Below are 16,558 nucleotides of genomic sequence, written 5' to 3'. Positions count from 1 at the left end.
GAAGGGCGCAGGGCCGAAGGGGGCTCAGGCTGACAAACCCCAAGTTCAGGTCTGTGCTTCGGGAGACCCCGGAGGCCGACGCCCGAAAGGGCCCGCGGGGCGGTAGCGGCGATAGACCCGGATATGCGCCGGGGACCCCCCAGGCAGCGCCATTCCCCGCCACCCGCCGCAATGGAGCCTAGAACGCAGGCGCGGCGCAGACCGGAAGCGGAACCGACGGGGGCGGGGCTTGCCGTAACGGAAGTTCCGGAGCGAGGCGCCGGCCCCTTGGGCCTCCTCAAGCCGCGGGGTACCCCACCGGCTCCTCTGTGGCCCCTCCATCGCGGCGGGTCTGTCCCTCCTTCTGTCTCCGGATGCCCACGTACCCCCCACCTCCGACCGCCGTTCCCGTGTGCCCCGTCCCTCCGCGGACCCTGGCCGCGCAGACCCCTCCTCCCCACCGGAGAGGGCGGGCACGTAAGGGCTCCAGGCTGGGCCTGGGGTGGGGCCTGGGCCGTGTGGAGGGGAGGTCTCAGGGTCGGGAGCAGGGCGGTGGCAAGAGCTCTGGGCCTTTCCTTCGCCCCGGGCGTAGCAAGGCCGGGCCCTGAGAGCGTGCCTGCAGTGCTGGCTGAGGGCTGATGGCCCTGGAACCGTTGGAGAAGGCTGGCAGAGGCGTGGAGTCCGTGCAGGAGGCTGCCGAAGGCTTTCCAGGCTCCCGGGGTGGGGTCGGCAGGGGCAGAGAGGACAGTTCGGGAGGCTGGTGTGGAGAAGAGCTGCGGCGGGAGCTGGGGGGATCCACTCCACCCAGAGGCGTCAGTGGCTGGAAGGTGACCCTAGCAGGCCCTGATACTGTCACCATCTGCCCCCAGAGACTCAGGTATTGGTGGGCACATGGGTGGCCTTGGGGGCCCCGCACCACCTCATCCTGCTCCTTCCCCCAGATCTCAGAGGTGTGGACAAGCAGCCTACTAGGGCTAGAGATGGACAGCAGGAAACTGTTCCCCCAGGGGAAGAAGCTGGAGTCGCACCTCTCCCAAGAGCACAGGCGCTCCCCACTGGGCCTGACAGCAGCCTGGGGCCAGCCCAGTATCCAGAGCAGCGCTCAGCAGGGACTGCAGACTCAGGACTGGGTAAGCGGAAGGAAACCCTGGCCGAGGCCACCCTCCTGTCCCCAGCCCACCTGAGGCCGCTGTCTCCGGAAACTCCAGGCTGGTCGTGATGGGCAGCCTCAGGGGAGGGCTGAGTGGGGACTGATGAGAAACAGATGGCTGGAGTCAGGGGGCTCTCTTCCCCGTGGCCCTCGAGGAGCACCAAGGTGGACCTGCACCCCTCTTGCCTTCAGAACCGTGGGCCACCGGCCTCTGCTGGGCTCTGTAGAGAGGTCTTCTAAGGCCAGGAAGGAGGCAAGGCAACACACTTCCCTCAGCCCCCCCGTGCCCCCCACCCCAGGCTGAAGGTGGCAAGAAGTGGGAGGGAAAGCACGGTCCCCAGGAGGGGCGGTATCCTTCCAACCAGGTGGGTCAGCTGTCAGGAGAAGGATTTGTCACTGAAGGTTGACCAAAACAAAATGCTGGAAGAGGCTCTGTTTCTGACTCCCCAAACTGGAAGCATCTCCTGGTCTCTCTGGTGCTGGACAGTGAGCTGCAGGCTTGTGTCAGGCCCAGTAGTGAGAGTGGTGGGATATAGCTGTTCAGCCCTAGGACGTTCCCTGAGGGCAGAGGAAGCCAGAACCCCACTTGTGTGGTTCCACTTTTGGAGGGTTCAAAGCCAGGCTCAGAGATGGCTCTAGGCTGTGGCGAGATGGGTGCAGGGGCTCCTGGGCACTGGCAATGCTTGGCATCTGGTGCTGGTCATGCGGCCAGTTCAGTGTGGGGAGCTCACTGAACCATGCACACAGGCGTGTCTGCGTGTGTTCCCAGGGCTGCCCGCTGAGGCCCCTTTGTACCCTCTCAGTCATGTCCATCAGGCCCAAGTGCCTTCAAGACCCCTGTGACGGTGTCAAGTGCTGGGGAGTGGGGTGACCAGGCCAGCAGATGCGGTGGCTTTTGGGAGGTGATCATCTCATGACAGGCAATCCGGACTATAAATACACATAGGTCACCTGTCCAGTGAGGGCTGCTCAGGAGGAGGGCCAGGGAGTGTGAGGCTTCTGTCCTGCACAGGGCTGGGGACAGGGCACTGTGTCTGAAGGGGTAAGGGATGTGGATGCAGGAGGAGTGTGTTGGACCCACATCCTGCAAGGACACAGGGACCCAGTGGCTCTTGGGCAGGGGCAGCCAGGCTGTATTTGTAGTTCCAGGAGATGGACTGGTGGCTATGGGTAATGGTGGTTGAGGACAAGGCGGGGAGGCAGGAGAGTGGGCTGAAGGCCTCCGAGGGCAGGCGAGCAGTGGGAGAATGAGGTTGTTGGCCAAGGGTGGAAAGGGGCATGGGTGATCTCTGCTGACTGGCAGGTTTTTAGTTTAGGGACAGGGAATCTTCCCTAAAAAATGTGGGTGCCCAGATGACTTTATAGGTGGGCACTCCCAAACACGAAATTAGTCATCCTCATTGATGAAGCTTCACCTGCCCAGAGCCACTTCTGATATGGAGCTGGTATCACCCAATACCAGTGCCAGAAGAGAGCAGAGGGAGAAAAGGAAAAAAAAAACAACGATGTGCCAGTCTACCTGTGGGCATAGATTGAAAAATCCTGAGTAAATACTAGACCAAATCCAGGAGCACCTGAAATGCTGAGTTTCGTAGCCACAAGGATGGTTCCTGCACACTTCCGCCTGCCAGGAGAGCAGGCACATGTCTCTTCACAGCTCTGTCCCAGTGCTTAGGACAGTGCCTGGCACATAGTAGGTGCTCAATGAATGTATATGGAATAAATGAAGTTGTATGTAAATAAAAGAAGATTGTAACCCAAGGACAAAGGAATTTTGAAATCTATAAATAAAGTTCATTAACAACAGGTGGAAAATCACGTGATTATCTCAATAGATGTTGAAAAGTAATACTAATAAATTCCAGTGTCTTTCCTTAAGAACAAAAGGTATAGAAACCTGTAGGTTCTGGATAAGGTGGGAAGAGATGGACATCTCTGTAGCCTGACGGAGGGGAGCTCTCAAGAGCTTGCAGTGACCACCAATGGAAGTATTTCAGATGCAAGCAGATGGATGCATGGTACCACTATGACGTTAAAAAAATCTCCAGGCACGGTGGCTCATGCCTGTAATCCCAACAATTCGGGAGGCCAAGGCAGGCGGATCACCTGAGGTCGAGAGTTGGAGACCATCCTGGCCAACGCGGTGAAACCCTGTCTCCACTAAAAATACAAAAATTTGCTGGGCGTGGTGGTGGGTGCCTGTAATCCCAGCTACTTGGGAGGCTGAGGCAGGAGAATTGCTTGAACCCGGGAGTTGGAGGTTGCAGTGAGCCGAGATTCCACCGCTGCACTCCAGCCTGGGCGACAGAGGGAGACTCCATCTCAAAAAAGTAAATAAACAGTATTCTGGAAATCGAAGCCTGTATGGTAAATCAAGAAAATGAGATGTGTAAATATCTAAAAAGATGAAAATCACTGTTTGCAGCTGATATGTGACCTACTTGGAAAATCCAATTTAAGAAACACGAGTACGGATAAAAGAGGAAGTTTAGATATGTGATCACCATTCACGACTTTTCCACACAGTAAAAATAACAGGAAAATGGAATGGAAACAAAGGATACTATTCAATTTAGCAACAGGAACCATGAAGTTCTTAGAAATAAACCTGTTACTGGCCGGGCGCGGTGGCTCACGCCTGTAATCCCAGCACTTTGGGAGGCCGAGGCGGGCGGATCACAAGGTCAGGAGATCGAGACCATCCTGGCTAACATGGTGAAACCCCGTCTCTACTAAAAATACAAAAAATTAGCCGGGCAAGGTGGCGGGCGCCTGTATTCCCAGCGACTCGGGAGGCTGAGGCAGGAGAATGGCGTGAACCCGGGAGGCAGAGCTTACAGGGAGACGAGATCGCGCCACTGCAGTCCAGCCTGGGCGACAGAGTGAGACTGTCTCAAAAAAAAAAAAAATAAAGCTGTTGAATTCCTTTATGAAGAACACTACACAATGTTACTGAGCAGCATGTAGAACTCCTCATGGAGATAGTTTATCATATTGGATGGGCAGATCTCATATGTGTGTTTTTGAGACAGGGTCTTGCTGTGTCACCAGGCTGGAGTACAGTGGCATGATCACAGTTACTGGAAAAGGGATCTCTATCTGGACCCCAAGAGAGGGTTTTTGGATCTCATGCAGGAAGGAATTTGAGGCGAGCTGCAGAGTGCACTGAGAAGAGATCATTTATTGAAAGGCGCTCCATTGCAGAGCAGGGCATCCTCAACAAGCAAGCAGAGGAACAGACCTGCTTTGTTTCAAGTTTTCCTTATATTGAGGTCTTATCTATGTAAAGACCAAGCTATGCCTACGTGTGGGTGGGCTGACAGCATAACAACTATTATTCTATTGATTAAAAGAAAGCGATTTGACATTTTAGTGAGCAAGTACATTAAAGCATAACTATAATTATCTTGAAAGCATATATTATTGTGGGTATTGGGACATCTGAACTTCCTTTTCTACGAGTTTGTCCTTGTAGGCATTACCAAGCTGCTTCCTTAGCTGTAAACATCTTAGGACCTGCAAGGAATATGCTCTATTAGTCTCAAGGTGATGTTGAAAGTAAAATGACATTATCCTGGCTCTCCTAGACTCCTGCTTCCCTAATAACAGCTCACTACCGCCTGGACCTCCTGGACTCAAGCTATCCTCCCACCTCAGCCTCCCAAGTAGCTGGGACCATAGTGCCGTGCCACCACGCCGAGCTAGTTTTTAAAAAGTTTTTGTAGAGATGGTGTCTTACTATGTTGCCTGCTTTGGTCTTGAACTGGGCTCATGTGATCCTCCAGCTTTGGGGTCCCAAAGTGTTAGGATTATAGGCAGGAGCCATTGTGCCCAGCCAGATGTAACGTTTTAAACGTGCCAAGCTTCCCGAAAACAATTCAGTGTTTTTAAAAAAAACAGACTTCATGAATCTTGAAAATTTCATTTTAAATGTACATAGTGATTCTGAAAATGTATTACTAGTTTACTTTTAAAAAAAACAATTAGAGGCAGGGTCTCACTGTTACCTAGGCTGGTCTCTAACTCCCGGCCTTTCTAAGAGCTGGGATCACAGGCATGAGCCACCATGCCCAGCCTTTGGCAATGTATTAGTTATCCATCGCTGCATGACAAATTTCCCCAGAGCTTAGCAACTTAAAACAGTAAGTATTTTTATCTTAGTTTCTGTAGGCCAGAAATTTGGGAGCTGCTTAGCTGGTGGCTTTGGTTTGAGATCTCTCGGGAGCTTATAGTTGAGATAGCAGTCAACACCTCAGTCATCTCAAAGCTTGAGGAAGGCTGGAGACGCTTCCACAGCAGCTCACTCACATGACTGGTGAGTCCATGATAGGGGCTGACAGGAGCTCCTTACCATGTGGACCTCCCCATAGGACAGCTTCGGTATCCTCAGTATGGCGGCTGGCTTCCCCCAGAGTGAGTGAGTGGAGAGAGAGTGAGCTGAAAGCTGCAGTGACTTCCAGGACTTAACCTTGGAAGTCACACTCCCCTATTTCTGCAGTATCCATTTTGGATACACTGGTCATCCTATTTAATGTGAGAGGGCGACACAAAGGCGTGAATACCAGGAGGTGAGAATCACTGGATGCCATCTTGGAGGATGGCTCTCACAGGCAGTCATGTAGTCTATACGCTTTAAGAAATTATGTACTGAGAAGCATAATAGTGACATTGCAGAATGCCAGCGACAAAAACCTCAGAAGCAATTCGAGTGGGAAGACAGAACCTTCAAAGGAGCCACGGGAGCCCGTCACAGTAGAGCAGTAGCACGCCTATGCTCAAGGGAAGCCGTGCTCAGCCTGGAATAGTAAGCCCAGCAAAAATGGGTTATACAAAGGGCTAAATAAATAAAGTTTTTAAATGATAAAAAAGAGAATTTGCGGCTGGGCGCGGTGGCTCACGCTTGTAATCCCAGCACTTTGGGAGGCCGAGGCGGGCGAATCATGAGGTCAGGAGATTGAGACCACGGTGAAACCCCGTCTCTACTAAAAATACAAAAAAAAATTAGCCGGGCGTCGTGGCGGGCGCCTGTAGTCCCAGCTACTCGGAGAGGCTGAGGCAGGAGAATGGCATGAACCCGGGAGGCGGAGCTTGCAGTGAGCCAAGATCGCGCCACTGCACTCCAGCCTGGGTGACAGAGTGAGACTCCGTCTCAAAAAAAAAAAAAAAAAAAAGAAAAAGAATCTGCCCCCAGCACACTGTCACCTCAGTTCTGAAGAAGTGATCTCAAAGCATCATGAAAGTGATGAAAGCTCTGAAATGGATAAAGCATGAGAAGAAGTAGGAAGTGTGTGAGTAAACTGAAACTGACAGTCACTGGATGTCACTCATGCACAGAAAAACAAGGATACAATCAATATATGTACCTGCAATGGCATAAATGTCAATATGGTGCCTGTGAGTGGAACTAAAGTGTTCTAAGTTCCTCTGTTTGAGAAGAGGATGGGGGTGGGCCATGGTGGCTCATACCTGTAATCCCAGCACTTTGGGAGGCCTAGGTGGGAGGATTGCTTGAGCCCAGCCTGGCAACATGGCAAAACCCCATCTCTACAAAAAAATACAAGTTAGCCAGGCATGGTGACATGTACCTGTAGTGCCAGCTACGTGGGAGACTGAGGCAGGAGGATCACTTGTGTCTGTGAGGCAGAAACTGCAGTGAGCTGAGATTGCACCACTGCACTCCAGCCTGGGCAACAGAGCCAGACCTTGACTCAAAAAAAAAAAAAAAAAAAAAGATCGAGTTGCTTGTCAACTTCGGACTTAGATGAGTTTGCCTGCCCTCACAGATTACAGCAGAAGAACAGACAGAAAGAGATACGATGGCAGATAGAATCGCCGGTATGTCATTTAATTCAGTCAATGAAAATGGACTAAGTGTTCCAGTTAAAAGACAGACATTGTCAGAGTGGGTTGAAAACAACCAAGTTCAGTGGTAGGGTTGTGAACGGATGCAGGGGTAAGCACAGGAATATTCCAACCGCAGGGTGAAGATGGACACCAAACAGCCGTGCATCAGTTCACACTGCATTTTTCTGTCAAACTGTAAACTTACCTCGGATTGGGGAATGTGGTTGTGTGGATGCCTGTTGCATGCAGCCGCGAGCGTGAGTCTCATAGACCTATTCCTGAGTGAAAGAGGCAAAAAGGTGACAAAATTATTCATGCCATGTGGCTTTGTTCAGAGTTCAAAAGCATGCAGAAGTAAACAAGATATTGCTAATATTCATTAAAGTATAATTTGAAAAAATAAAGATGTTTTAAAATGTTTACTTGGAAAAGGAACCATGCAACAATTCTGGTTTTGGAAAATCAGAGCAAGGCCTGGCTTGTCCGCACCAGCTCCAGCAACTAAAGCTGTGTGGCCCTGCGGCAGAAGGTGGCAAAGACACCACTGCCTGGACAAGTAGCCCGGAAACCGACCTGTGCATAAATGTGGGGATTTAATTTATGTTGAGCATGGCATTTCAGAGTAGTGAGAGACAGACCTTTCAATAACTGGTATTGGGGTGATTGGCTGTATAGTTAGAAGATGGTAGGCCGGGTGCGGTGGCTCACGCTTGTAATCCCAGCACTTTGGGAGGCCGAGGCGGGCGGATCATGAGGTCAGGAGATCGAGACCACGGTGAAACCCTGTCTCTACTAAAAATACAAAAAATTAGCTGGGCGTGGTGGCAGGCGCCTGTAGTCCCAGCTACTCGGAGAGGCTGAGGCAGGAGAATGGCGTGAACCCGGGAGGCGGAGCTTGCAGTGAGCCGAGATCGCGCCACTGCACTCCAGCCTGGGTGAGAGTGCGAGACTCTGTCTCAAAAAAAAAAAAAAAAAAAAAAAGAAGATGGTAGAGTGTGGCTCCATCTCTCAAAAAAATGCACACACAAAAAACATTAAACCCAAACCATGTAAGCACTGAGAGAGTATATGAGAGAATATTTAGGATCTGGAAGTGATAAGTGCCTTTTGTAGGCCAAACACAAAATCCTTGAAGGAAAAGCCTGACAAATCTAACTGCAGAGTTTTTAAACATTTCTGTGCAATCAAAGACACAAAAATGTTAAATGACAGTCTGGAAGAAAATACTTGTAATATTTATAACATTCAAATGTTTACCAACCAGAATCTATGAAGAGATGCGTGAAAGCAATGAGGAAACTATTTTTAAAACTGGATGGAAAAGTGGGCCAGGCACAGTGGTTCACTGCTGTAATCCCAGCACTTCAGGAGGCCAAGGCAGGAGGACCACTTAAGGCCAGGAGTTCAAGACCAGTCTGGACAGCATAGTGAGACTCTATCTCTGCAAAAAATAGAAATTAGCCAGGGTGGTGTGCCACTGTAGGCTCCCAGCTTCTCGGGGGGCAGAACAAGACCCTATATCTTTAAAAAAGAGAAGAAAAAAATGAATTAAGTCTATGTACTTGCAGTTCCTAAAAAAAAAAAAAAAAAAGGAACTAAATGAAGTGAAACAGTGAAAAAGTTGGCAAAAATTATAAAGGTGGATCTATGTGGAGTCGATGAGGATGTCAGGAAAGAGTAAGTCTGTTTTGGTTTTTCAGAGAGCCCATTGTGATCATTATTCACCGTTGTTTAATTTTTAATCCTAATTTCATCTTTAAGCTTTCAGACCATTTCTTTTGCTGTTCTTTTTGTATCTTTTCAAATAATTTGCACGGTCATGGTTTGGGGACCTTTTTCTAAAGATGTATTTAAAGCTCTAGCTTCTCGGAGCACAGCTTTGACCATACCTCACATTTTGGTGTGTCCTGATTTCATTGTTCATTTCTCAGCCACCACATCTGGCTAATTTCTTAATTTTTTTTTTTTTTTTTCGAGACAGTCGCTGTCACCCAGGCTGGAGTGCAGTGGCGCGATCTTGGCTCACTGCAGCCTCCACCTCCTGGGTTCAAGCAATTCTCCTGTCTCAGCCTCCTGAGTAGCTGGGACTACAGGCGCACACCACCATGCCTGGCTAATTTTTTATATTTTAGTAGGCACGAGGTTTCATCATGTTGCCCAGGCTGATCTTGAACTCCTGAGCTCAGGCCGTGCACCCGCCTTGGCCTCCCAAAGTGCTGGGATTACAGGCGTGAGCCACCATGCCCGGCCAATTTCTTAAATTTTTTTAGAGATGGGATCTCACTTTGTTGTCTAGGCTAGAGTGCAGTGTGCAGCACCATTACGGCTCACTGCAGCCTTGAACTCCTAGCCTTAAGTGATCCTCCCATCTCAGCCTCCCGAATAGCTGGGACTGTAGGTACACGCCACCATGCCCAGCTAATTATTTTTTGTAGAGACGAGGTCTCCCTATGTTGCCCAGGCTGGTCTCGAACTTCTCTGCTGAGGTCAAGCCATCCTGCCTAGGCCTCCCAAAGTGCTGGGATTACAGACGAGAGCCACTGCACTCTGCCACTGTTTCTTTCTAAGTAAGTTGATATTTCAGTCTTGATGTTCTTTTTCACTCAGGACTTAATTAGAAGGGTGTTTTGGAATGTCCACGTCAACAGAAGTGTTTTGTTATCCTTTTGCTGTTAATTTCTAATTGTGTGACTTTGTTGTTGCAGAACCCTGTGTTATGGGGGTCTGTCTGCATGGGGGTCCGTCTGTGTTATGGGGGTCTGTCTGCATGGGGGTCCGTCTGTGTTATGGGGGTCTGTCTGCATGGGGGTCCGTCTGTGTTTGGGGGTCTGTCTGCATGGGGGTCTGTCTGCATGGGGGTCCGTCTGTGTTATGGGGGTCTGCATGGGGGTCCGTCTGTGTTATGGGGGTCTGTCTGCATGGGGGTCCGTCTGTGTTATGGGGGTCTGTCTGCATGGGGGTCCGTCTGTGTTATGGGGATCTGTCTGCATGGGGATCTGTCTGTGTTATGGGGGTCTGTGTTATGGGGGTCTGTGTTATGGGGGTCCGTCTGTGTTATGGGGGTCTGTCTGCATGGGGGTCTGTGTTATGGGGGTCTGTGTTATGGGGGTCCGTCTGTGTTATGGGGGTCTGTGTTATGGGGGTCTGTCTGCATGGGGGTCCGTCTGTGTTATGGGAGTCTGTCTGCATGGGGGTCTGTGTTATGGGGTTCTGTGTTATGGGGGTCCGTCTGTGTTATGGGGGTCTGTCTGCATGGGGGTCTGTGTTATGGGGGTCTGTGTTATGGGGGTCTGTCTGCATGGGGGTCTGTGTTATGGGGGTCTGTGTTATGGGGGTCTGTCTGTGTTATGGGGGTCTGTGTTATGGGGGTCCGTCAGTGTTATGGGGGTCTGTGTTATGGGGGTCCGTCTGTATTATGGGGGTCTGTGTTATGGGGGTCCGTCTGTGTTATGGGGGTCTGTCTGCATGGGGGTCTGTGTTATGGGGGTCCGTCAGTGTTATGGGGGTCTGTGTTATGGGGGTCCGTCTGTATTATGGGGGTCTGTGTTATGGGGGTCCGTCTGTATTATGGGGGTCTGTCTGCATGGGGGTCTGTGTTAGGGGGGTCTGTGTTATGGGGGTCCATCTGTGTTATGGGGGTCTGTCTGCATGGGGGTCTGTGTTATGGGGGTCTGTGTTATGGGGGTCCGTCTGTGTTATGGGGGTCTGTCTGCATGGGGGTCTGTGTTATGGGGGTCCGTCTGTGTTATGGGAGTCTGTCTGTATTATGGGGGTCTGTGTTATGGGGGTCTGTGTTATGGGGGTCTATCTGCATGGGGGTCTGTGTTATGGGGGTCTGTGTTATGGGGGTCTGTCTGCATGGGGGTCTGTGTTATGGGGGTCTGTGTTATGGGGGTCCGTCTGTGTTATGGGGGTCCGTCTGTATTATGGGGGTCTGTGTTATGGGGGTCTGTATTATGGGGGTCTGTGTTATGGGGGTCTGTGTTATGGGGGTCCGTCTGTGTTATAGGGGTCCATCTGTATTATGGGGGTCTGTGTTATGGGGGTCTGTGTTATGGGGGTCCGTCTGTGTTATGGGGGTCCGTCTGTGTTATGGGGGTCTGTGTTATGGGGGTCTGTCTGCATTGGGGTCTATTTTGTTTGTGGCCAATTCATGTGCATGTTGAGTGTGTTTGGGAACATGGATTCTCTGTGAGTTAAAGAGTTCTGTGCATGTTCTCCTGTGTCTGTTGGATTACTCATTACTTAAATCTTAATATTTTTAAATTTTAAATTACTTTTGTTAAAACATATATATGTAGAACAGCAGTCCCCAGAGCCACTCTCAGCCCTCGCGGACGTCCCATCACATGCTGAGGTGAGAAGTGTGCTTTTGCTGGTGCGCTGTCTCCTTTTCTTTCTTTCTTTCTTTTTTGAGACGGAGTCTCACTCTGTCACAAGGCTGGAGTGCAGTGGCGTGATCTTGGCTCACTGCAACCTCCGCCTCCGGGGTTCAAGTGATTCTCCTGCCTCAGCCTCCCAAGTAGCTGGGACTACAGGCACCCGCCACCACACCCAGCTAATTTTTGTGGTTTTTCCGTTTGTTTGTTTTTTGTTTTGAGACAGAGTCTCGCTCCGTCGCCCAGACTGGAGTGCAATGGCGTGATCTTGGCTCACTGCAACCTCTGCCTCCCGGGTTCAAGCGATTCTCCTGCCTTAGCCTCTCAAGTAGTTGGGATTACAGGCACCCGCCACCATGCTGGGCTAATTTTTGTATTTTTAGTAGAAATGGGGTTTCACCATGCTGACCAGGCTGGTCTCAAACTCCTGACCTCAGGTGATCTGCCCTCCTCGGCCTCCCAAAATGCTGGGATTACAGGTGTGAGCCACTGTGCCCGGCCGCACTGCCTCCTTTTCATTCCTCTGTCTTGCATTCTGTCCATGCCCCACCGCAGAGACAAAGGGTGTGGCACCCCTTCCCCATCCTCCCACCAGCATTCTGTCTACTCAGCAGAAACCCAACTCCACTGTTAGCTTTACGTGACCGTGTGGCATCGTGACCGTGGGGTGGCCGTGTTTCCTTTGTGCTGTTTTCCCTGGAGGAAATCATTGTGTACTCCCTCCTCCCCCTCCTCCCGCTCCTCCTGCTCCTCCTGCTCCTCCTGCCCCTCCTGCTCCTCCTCCCTCTTCTATGAACTAATTATTCTTTCCTAAACCTTCCAACAAATCTAGGACTCTCCTCTCACAGACCCCTGCACATTGGGTCATCTGGAGCTGCATATTCTCCTTGGCAGTGGCCTTCCTGGAGCCCTGGACTGCCAGCAACCAGCCCAGCTGGCAGGGCCACTGAGCAGCCTTCCCCACTCCCTCTCCCTTCCACACTCCCCCACAATCCACCTGCCTTCTGTCTACAGGACCCCTTGTTTCCTGGGCCCCAGCTTGTTCTCCTTGGTTAATCCTTTGTTTTGGTGGAATACATCTAGCAGCTTCCTCCAAAAGGGTTCAGAGGATGTGAAAGTTTTTGAGACTCTAAAGGTGTGAAAATATCTTTACTCTGCCTGTATGCTTGAATGACACCTTGGTTGGGTGAGATACTAGGTGGGAAATAATTTTCTTTCAGGATTTTAAGGCTTTGTCCATTACCTTCTAGCTTGCATCGCTGCTGTGTGGTGGTGCCCTAGACTATTAAGACCTCTTCTGGCCGGGCGCGGTGGCTCACGCTTGTAATCCCAGCACTTTGGGAGGCCGAGGCGGGCGGATCATGAGGTCAGGAGATCGAGACCACGGTGAAACCCCGTCTCTACTAAAAATACAAAAAAAATTAGCCGGGCGTGGTGGCGGGCACCTGTAGTCCCAGCTACTCGGAGAGGCTGAGGCAGGAGAATGGCGTGAACCCGGGAGGCGGAGCTTGCAGTGAGCCGAGATCGCGCCACTGCACTCCAGCCTGGGTGACAGAGCGAGACTCCGTCTCAAAAAAAAAAAAAAAAACCTCTTCTTCTTCTTTTTTTTTTTTTTTTTTTGAGACAGAGTCTTGCACTGTCGTCTAGGCCGGAGTGCAGTGGTGCAATCCTAGCTCACTGTGGCCTTGAACTCCTGGGGAGTTCAAGGGGATCGGGCGATCCTCCCTCCTCAGCCTCCTGAAGTGCTTGGATTATAGCTGCTGTGCCCAGCCAGAATTTTCTTACATTTTCTCTTTCTTTCTTCCTTCCTTTCTTTCTTTCGTTCATTCTTTCTTTCGTTCTTTCTCTCTCTCTTTCTCCTTCCTTTTTCTCTCTTTCTCTTTCTTTTTTTTTTTTTTTTTGAGACGGAGTCTCACTCTGTCACCCAGGCTGGAGTGCAGTGGCGCGATCTCGGCTCACTGCAAGCTCTGCCTCCCGGGTTCACGCCATTCTCCTGCCTCAGCCTCTCCGAGTAGCTGGGACTACAGGCGCCCGCCACCACGCCCGGCTAATTTTTTTGTATTTTTAGTAGAAACGGGGTTTCACCGTGGTCTCGATCTCCTGACCTCATGATCCGCCTGCCTCGGCCTCCCAAAGTGCTGAGATCACAAGCATGAGCCACCGCGCCGGGCCTCTTTTTTTTTTTTTTTTTTTTTCCAGAGTCTTACTCTGTCACCCAGGCTGGAGTGCGGTGGCAAAATCACAGTTCACTGCAGCCTCAACCTCCTGTGCTCAAGCAATCTCTGCCTCAGCCTCCCCAATAGCGAGGACTACAGGCATGTGCCACTGAACTTGGCTAATTTTTTAATTTTTCTTTTGTAGAGATGGGGTCTCACAGGCTGGTTTAGAATTCCTGGCCTCAAGCGATCCTCCTGCCTTGGGCTCCCAAACTGCTGGGATTACAGATGTGAACCATGGCGCCCAGCCTCCTTACCTTTTCTGTTTGTTTGTTGGAGATGGAGTTTTGCTCTTGTTGCCCAGGCTGAAGTACAATGGCGTGATCTCGGCTCTGTGCAACCTACACCTCCTGGATTCAAGCGATTGTCTTGCCTCAGCCTCTTGAGTAGCTGGGATTACAGGCATGTGCCACCACGCCCGGCTAATTTTGTATTTTTAGTAGAGACGGGGTTTTTCCATGTTGGTCAGGCTGGTCTCGAACTCCTGACCTCAGGTGATCCACCCGCTTCGGCCTCCCAAAGTGCTGGGATTACAGGCATAAGCCACCGTACCTGGCCAGCCTTTTTACTTTTTAAGGCTTAATAATATTCCATTTTCTGGATCTGCCACATTTTCTTTATCCATTCATCCATTGTGGAAACCTGGATTCCTTCCACATGTTCGCTGTTGTGAATAATGACCACTGCTGTGAACATTCCCTGTCGGAGTGCACACATCTGTTTGCCTTCCTGCCTTCAGCTCTTTTGGGTATATACCCCAAAGCGAAATTGCTGGATATCATGGCAATTCTGTTTTTAATGTTTTGAGGAATGCAAATTCACTTCGACTTTGCATGAATCCCACTCTTAGCATGGCACTGCCTTCTCTCCCCTCTCCCCTTCCCCCTGATGAGGGAGGTGGAGGATGGTGGACTTCAGGTTGAACAGAGGCTGGAGGAACCGACTCCTGCAGCCCACGTGGGAAGTTCCTTCTTGGGGGATAGAGGTCGTCCTGGGGACCCCACCTGCTCTGGCCTTTCCCTGTGGCCCTCCCACAGCTTCTCCAGCTGGTGGTCCCTGCCTTCCAGTCTCCTGTACCCTGCCAGGGGCCCTCCTCCACTGGCGCTGGTCTTTTGTCTATGGATTCACGATCTTTATTTTCTCCCTAACTCTCTTTATGATCATTTCAGAGGGGTCTGGGGAGAAGGGCAGTCTGGAGCTGGCCTTAGTCCTGTGTTTCCTGAGGCACACAACAGTGTTCGAGCTCCGGGGGTCTTCCTGCAGGTCAAATTGGGGGCCGGCCGTGAGGACTAAGCAGTCCAGAGGCAGCCCTGCTGTACATGAAGCGGGGCAGGTACTGGGTTGGGCGGTATCCTGGCACAGATTACTGTGCAAAGCCACAGAGGGCCACACTGCCTGAGGCCCCGCGCCGGGAGCTGGCGCTGAGCTAGGGAGCGCCCCTGGCCGCTGAGGGGGCGAGCTCTGAGGGTCGGCAGGTGCTGGGTAGGAGCGGCGAAGGGGAGCTGGCGCCGAGGCCCTCGCCGACCCGCTGCCCTGTCCCCGCAGGTGTGCGAGCCGCCGGAGCGCAGGCGCCCGGGCCGCCACTGGAGCGTCAGCATCGACGAGCGCCGACGGCTGGCCATGCTGGGCGGCCGGGAGAGGCCGGGCGCCGCCGGGGCCCCGCTACGCTGCAGGGTGCGCGGGGGCGGGTCCTCCCAGCCCGGTCCCTGCCCCGCCCCGCCCCTCCACCTCGCCTCCCTGACTCAGTCCCCCTGGGTCCTTTACCCTGGCGCTCCCGGGCCCCACCCTTGTCCCCTTCCCGCCCCTCGAGGCTCCCTGACCCACCCTCGCCCACAGGACATCGTGCAGATGGTGGCCCAGCTGGTGTCGGAGGACGTGGACAAGGACGTGCTCTTTCCCCACCCGCTGAGGTCCACCGAGTCCACCAACGCCTTCCAGGCCTTCCTGGCGCGGAGTGCGCCTTTCTGGCATAATGCGACTTTCGAGGCCCGGGCCTCGAGGTCACCCCCTTCCTAAGAGCCCGACTCAGCCCATTGTCTGTCTGCCAGTGTCTTTCCTTGGGGGCCCAGGGTGGGGGCAGCCTCTGCACCTTCTTTGTGCCTTACCAGGGGGTCACCACTCACCCATGATAGGAACACAGGCCAGGCAGGACCTGGCTCCGGACAGCCTGCAGCTCCTGAGGCCTTGGAGACCGGGCTAGGGACTATGGGAGGCCATCTAGGGAAGGGGAACACTGCCCCGGGTCAGTCTGAGAGGGCCCTGGCAATGCCTGGGTAGCAGGAGCTTGCCCTCGGGGCCGCTGGGAGGAGGCCTCGGGGTACCTGGGCCTGCCTGAGGTGCACTGGTGTCCTGGAGGCCCCAGTGGCAGGCACTGCCTGGAGACTCAGCTCCTTTGCTGGCCTGGTCTGGGGAACTGGATAGCTGCCTGCACCAGGCTGTTAGATGGGCCAGGCAGAGTTCTCCAGGGTGCGGGGTCTCACATTGGGTCCTGCCACTGAAGACCCAGAAGGGCACACGGGACCCCAGGGGTGCTGTGGTGGGGTGCTGTGGTGGGGAGCAGCAAGCCCAGGGACCCAGTGTGGTGCCCAGCACAGAGGGAGGCTGTCTGGAGGCATAGCTGCCTCCTGGCCTCTGGACAGCAATGCTGGTGGTGGACGAGGGCCTGCGTGGGGGTTCTGAGCAACTGTGAGGAGCTGGCTGCAGCAGGGGCCTGTGGGCCATGGTCCACTGGGTGACTACCTTGTTTCCAGGCTACAGGGCCCTCGGAAGGGTGATGAGCTGGGGTAACATGTCCCAGCTGCATTTTGGGGACACTAAGTTGCAGGGGGACTGGATTGGGAGGCGGGGCAGGAGGGCTGTGAGCGTGAGTTCCCAGCCTGGGGTGGGTGGGGGTGGGGAAAGGGTCCTGGACTCCGTGACTGACTGTTAGGGGCCTGACTGGGCTTCTGTGGAGGTGGCTAGGTGGAGAAGGCTTTGGGGCAAGTGAAGGT

At 52.6% G+C, this 16,558-nt stretch overlaps 1 protein-coding gene across 6 annotated transcripts; it reads left to right on the top strand.

Moving 5' to 3' along the window:
• The first annotated feature begins 36 nt into the window (after window positions 1–36).
• On the top strand, window positions 37–15,602 carry TEX22 (testis expressed 22). 6 transcript variants are annotated; one of them, XM_055287931.2, is made up of 4 exons: window positions 42–456; window positions 921–1,109; window positions 15,114–15,242; window positions 15,405–15,602. In XM_055287931.2, exons 1-4 carry the CDS (start codon window positions 124–126, stop codon window positions 15,582–15,584), a joined length of 831 nt encoding a protein of 276 aa, XP_055143906.1. In that variant the 5' UTR covers window positions 42–123; the 3' UTR covers window positions 15,585–15,602. The 6 variants fall into 6 exon arrangements, with proteins under 6 accessions (XP_055143905.1, XP_055143906.1, XP_055143907.1 ...); XM_055287933.2 differs by having other exon boundaries at window positions 231–329; XM_063643815.1 differs by lacking the exon at window positions 42–456 and adding an exon at window positions 463–806.
• Window positions 15,603–16,558: the final 956 nt, after the last annotated feature.

This window comes from Symphalangus syndactylus, chromosome 8 (assembly GCF_028878055.3).
Source record: "Symphalangus syndactylus isolate Jambi chromosome 8, NHGRI_mSymSyn1-v2.1_pri, whole genome shotgun sequence".
NCBI lineage: Eukaryota > Metazoa > Chordata > Mammalia > Primates > Hylobatidae > Symphalangus > Symphalangus syndactylus.
Note: the sequence above shows the minus strand (reverse complement) of the source record. Positions and strands in the feature narration are given on the sequence as shown.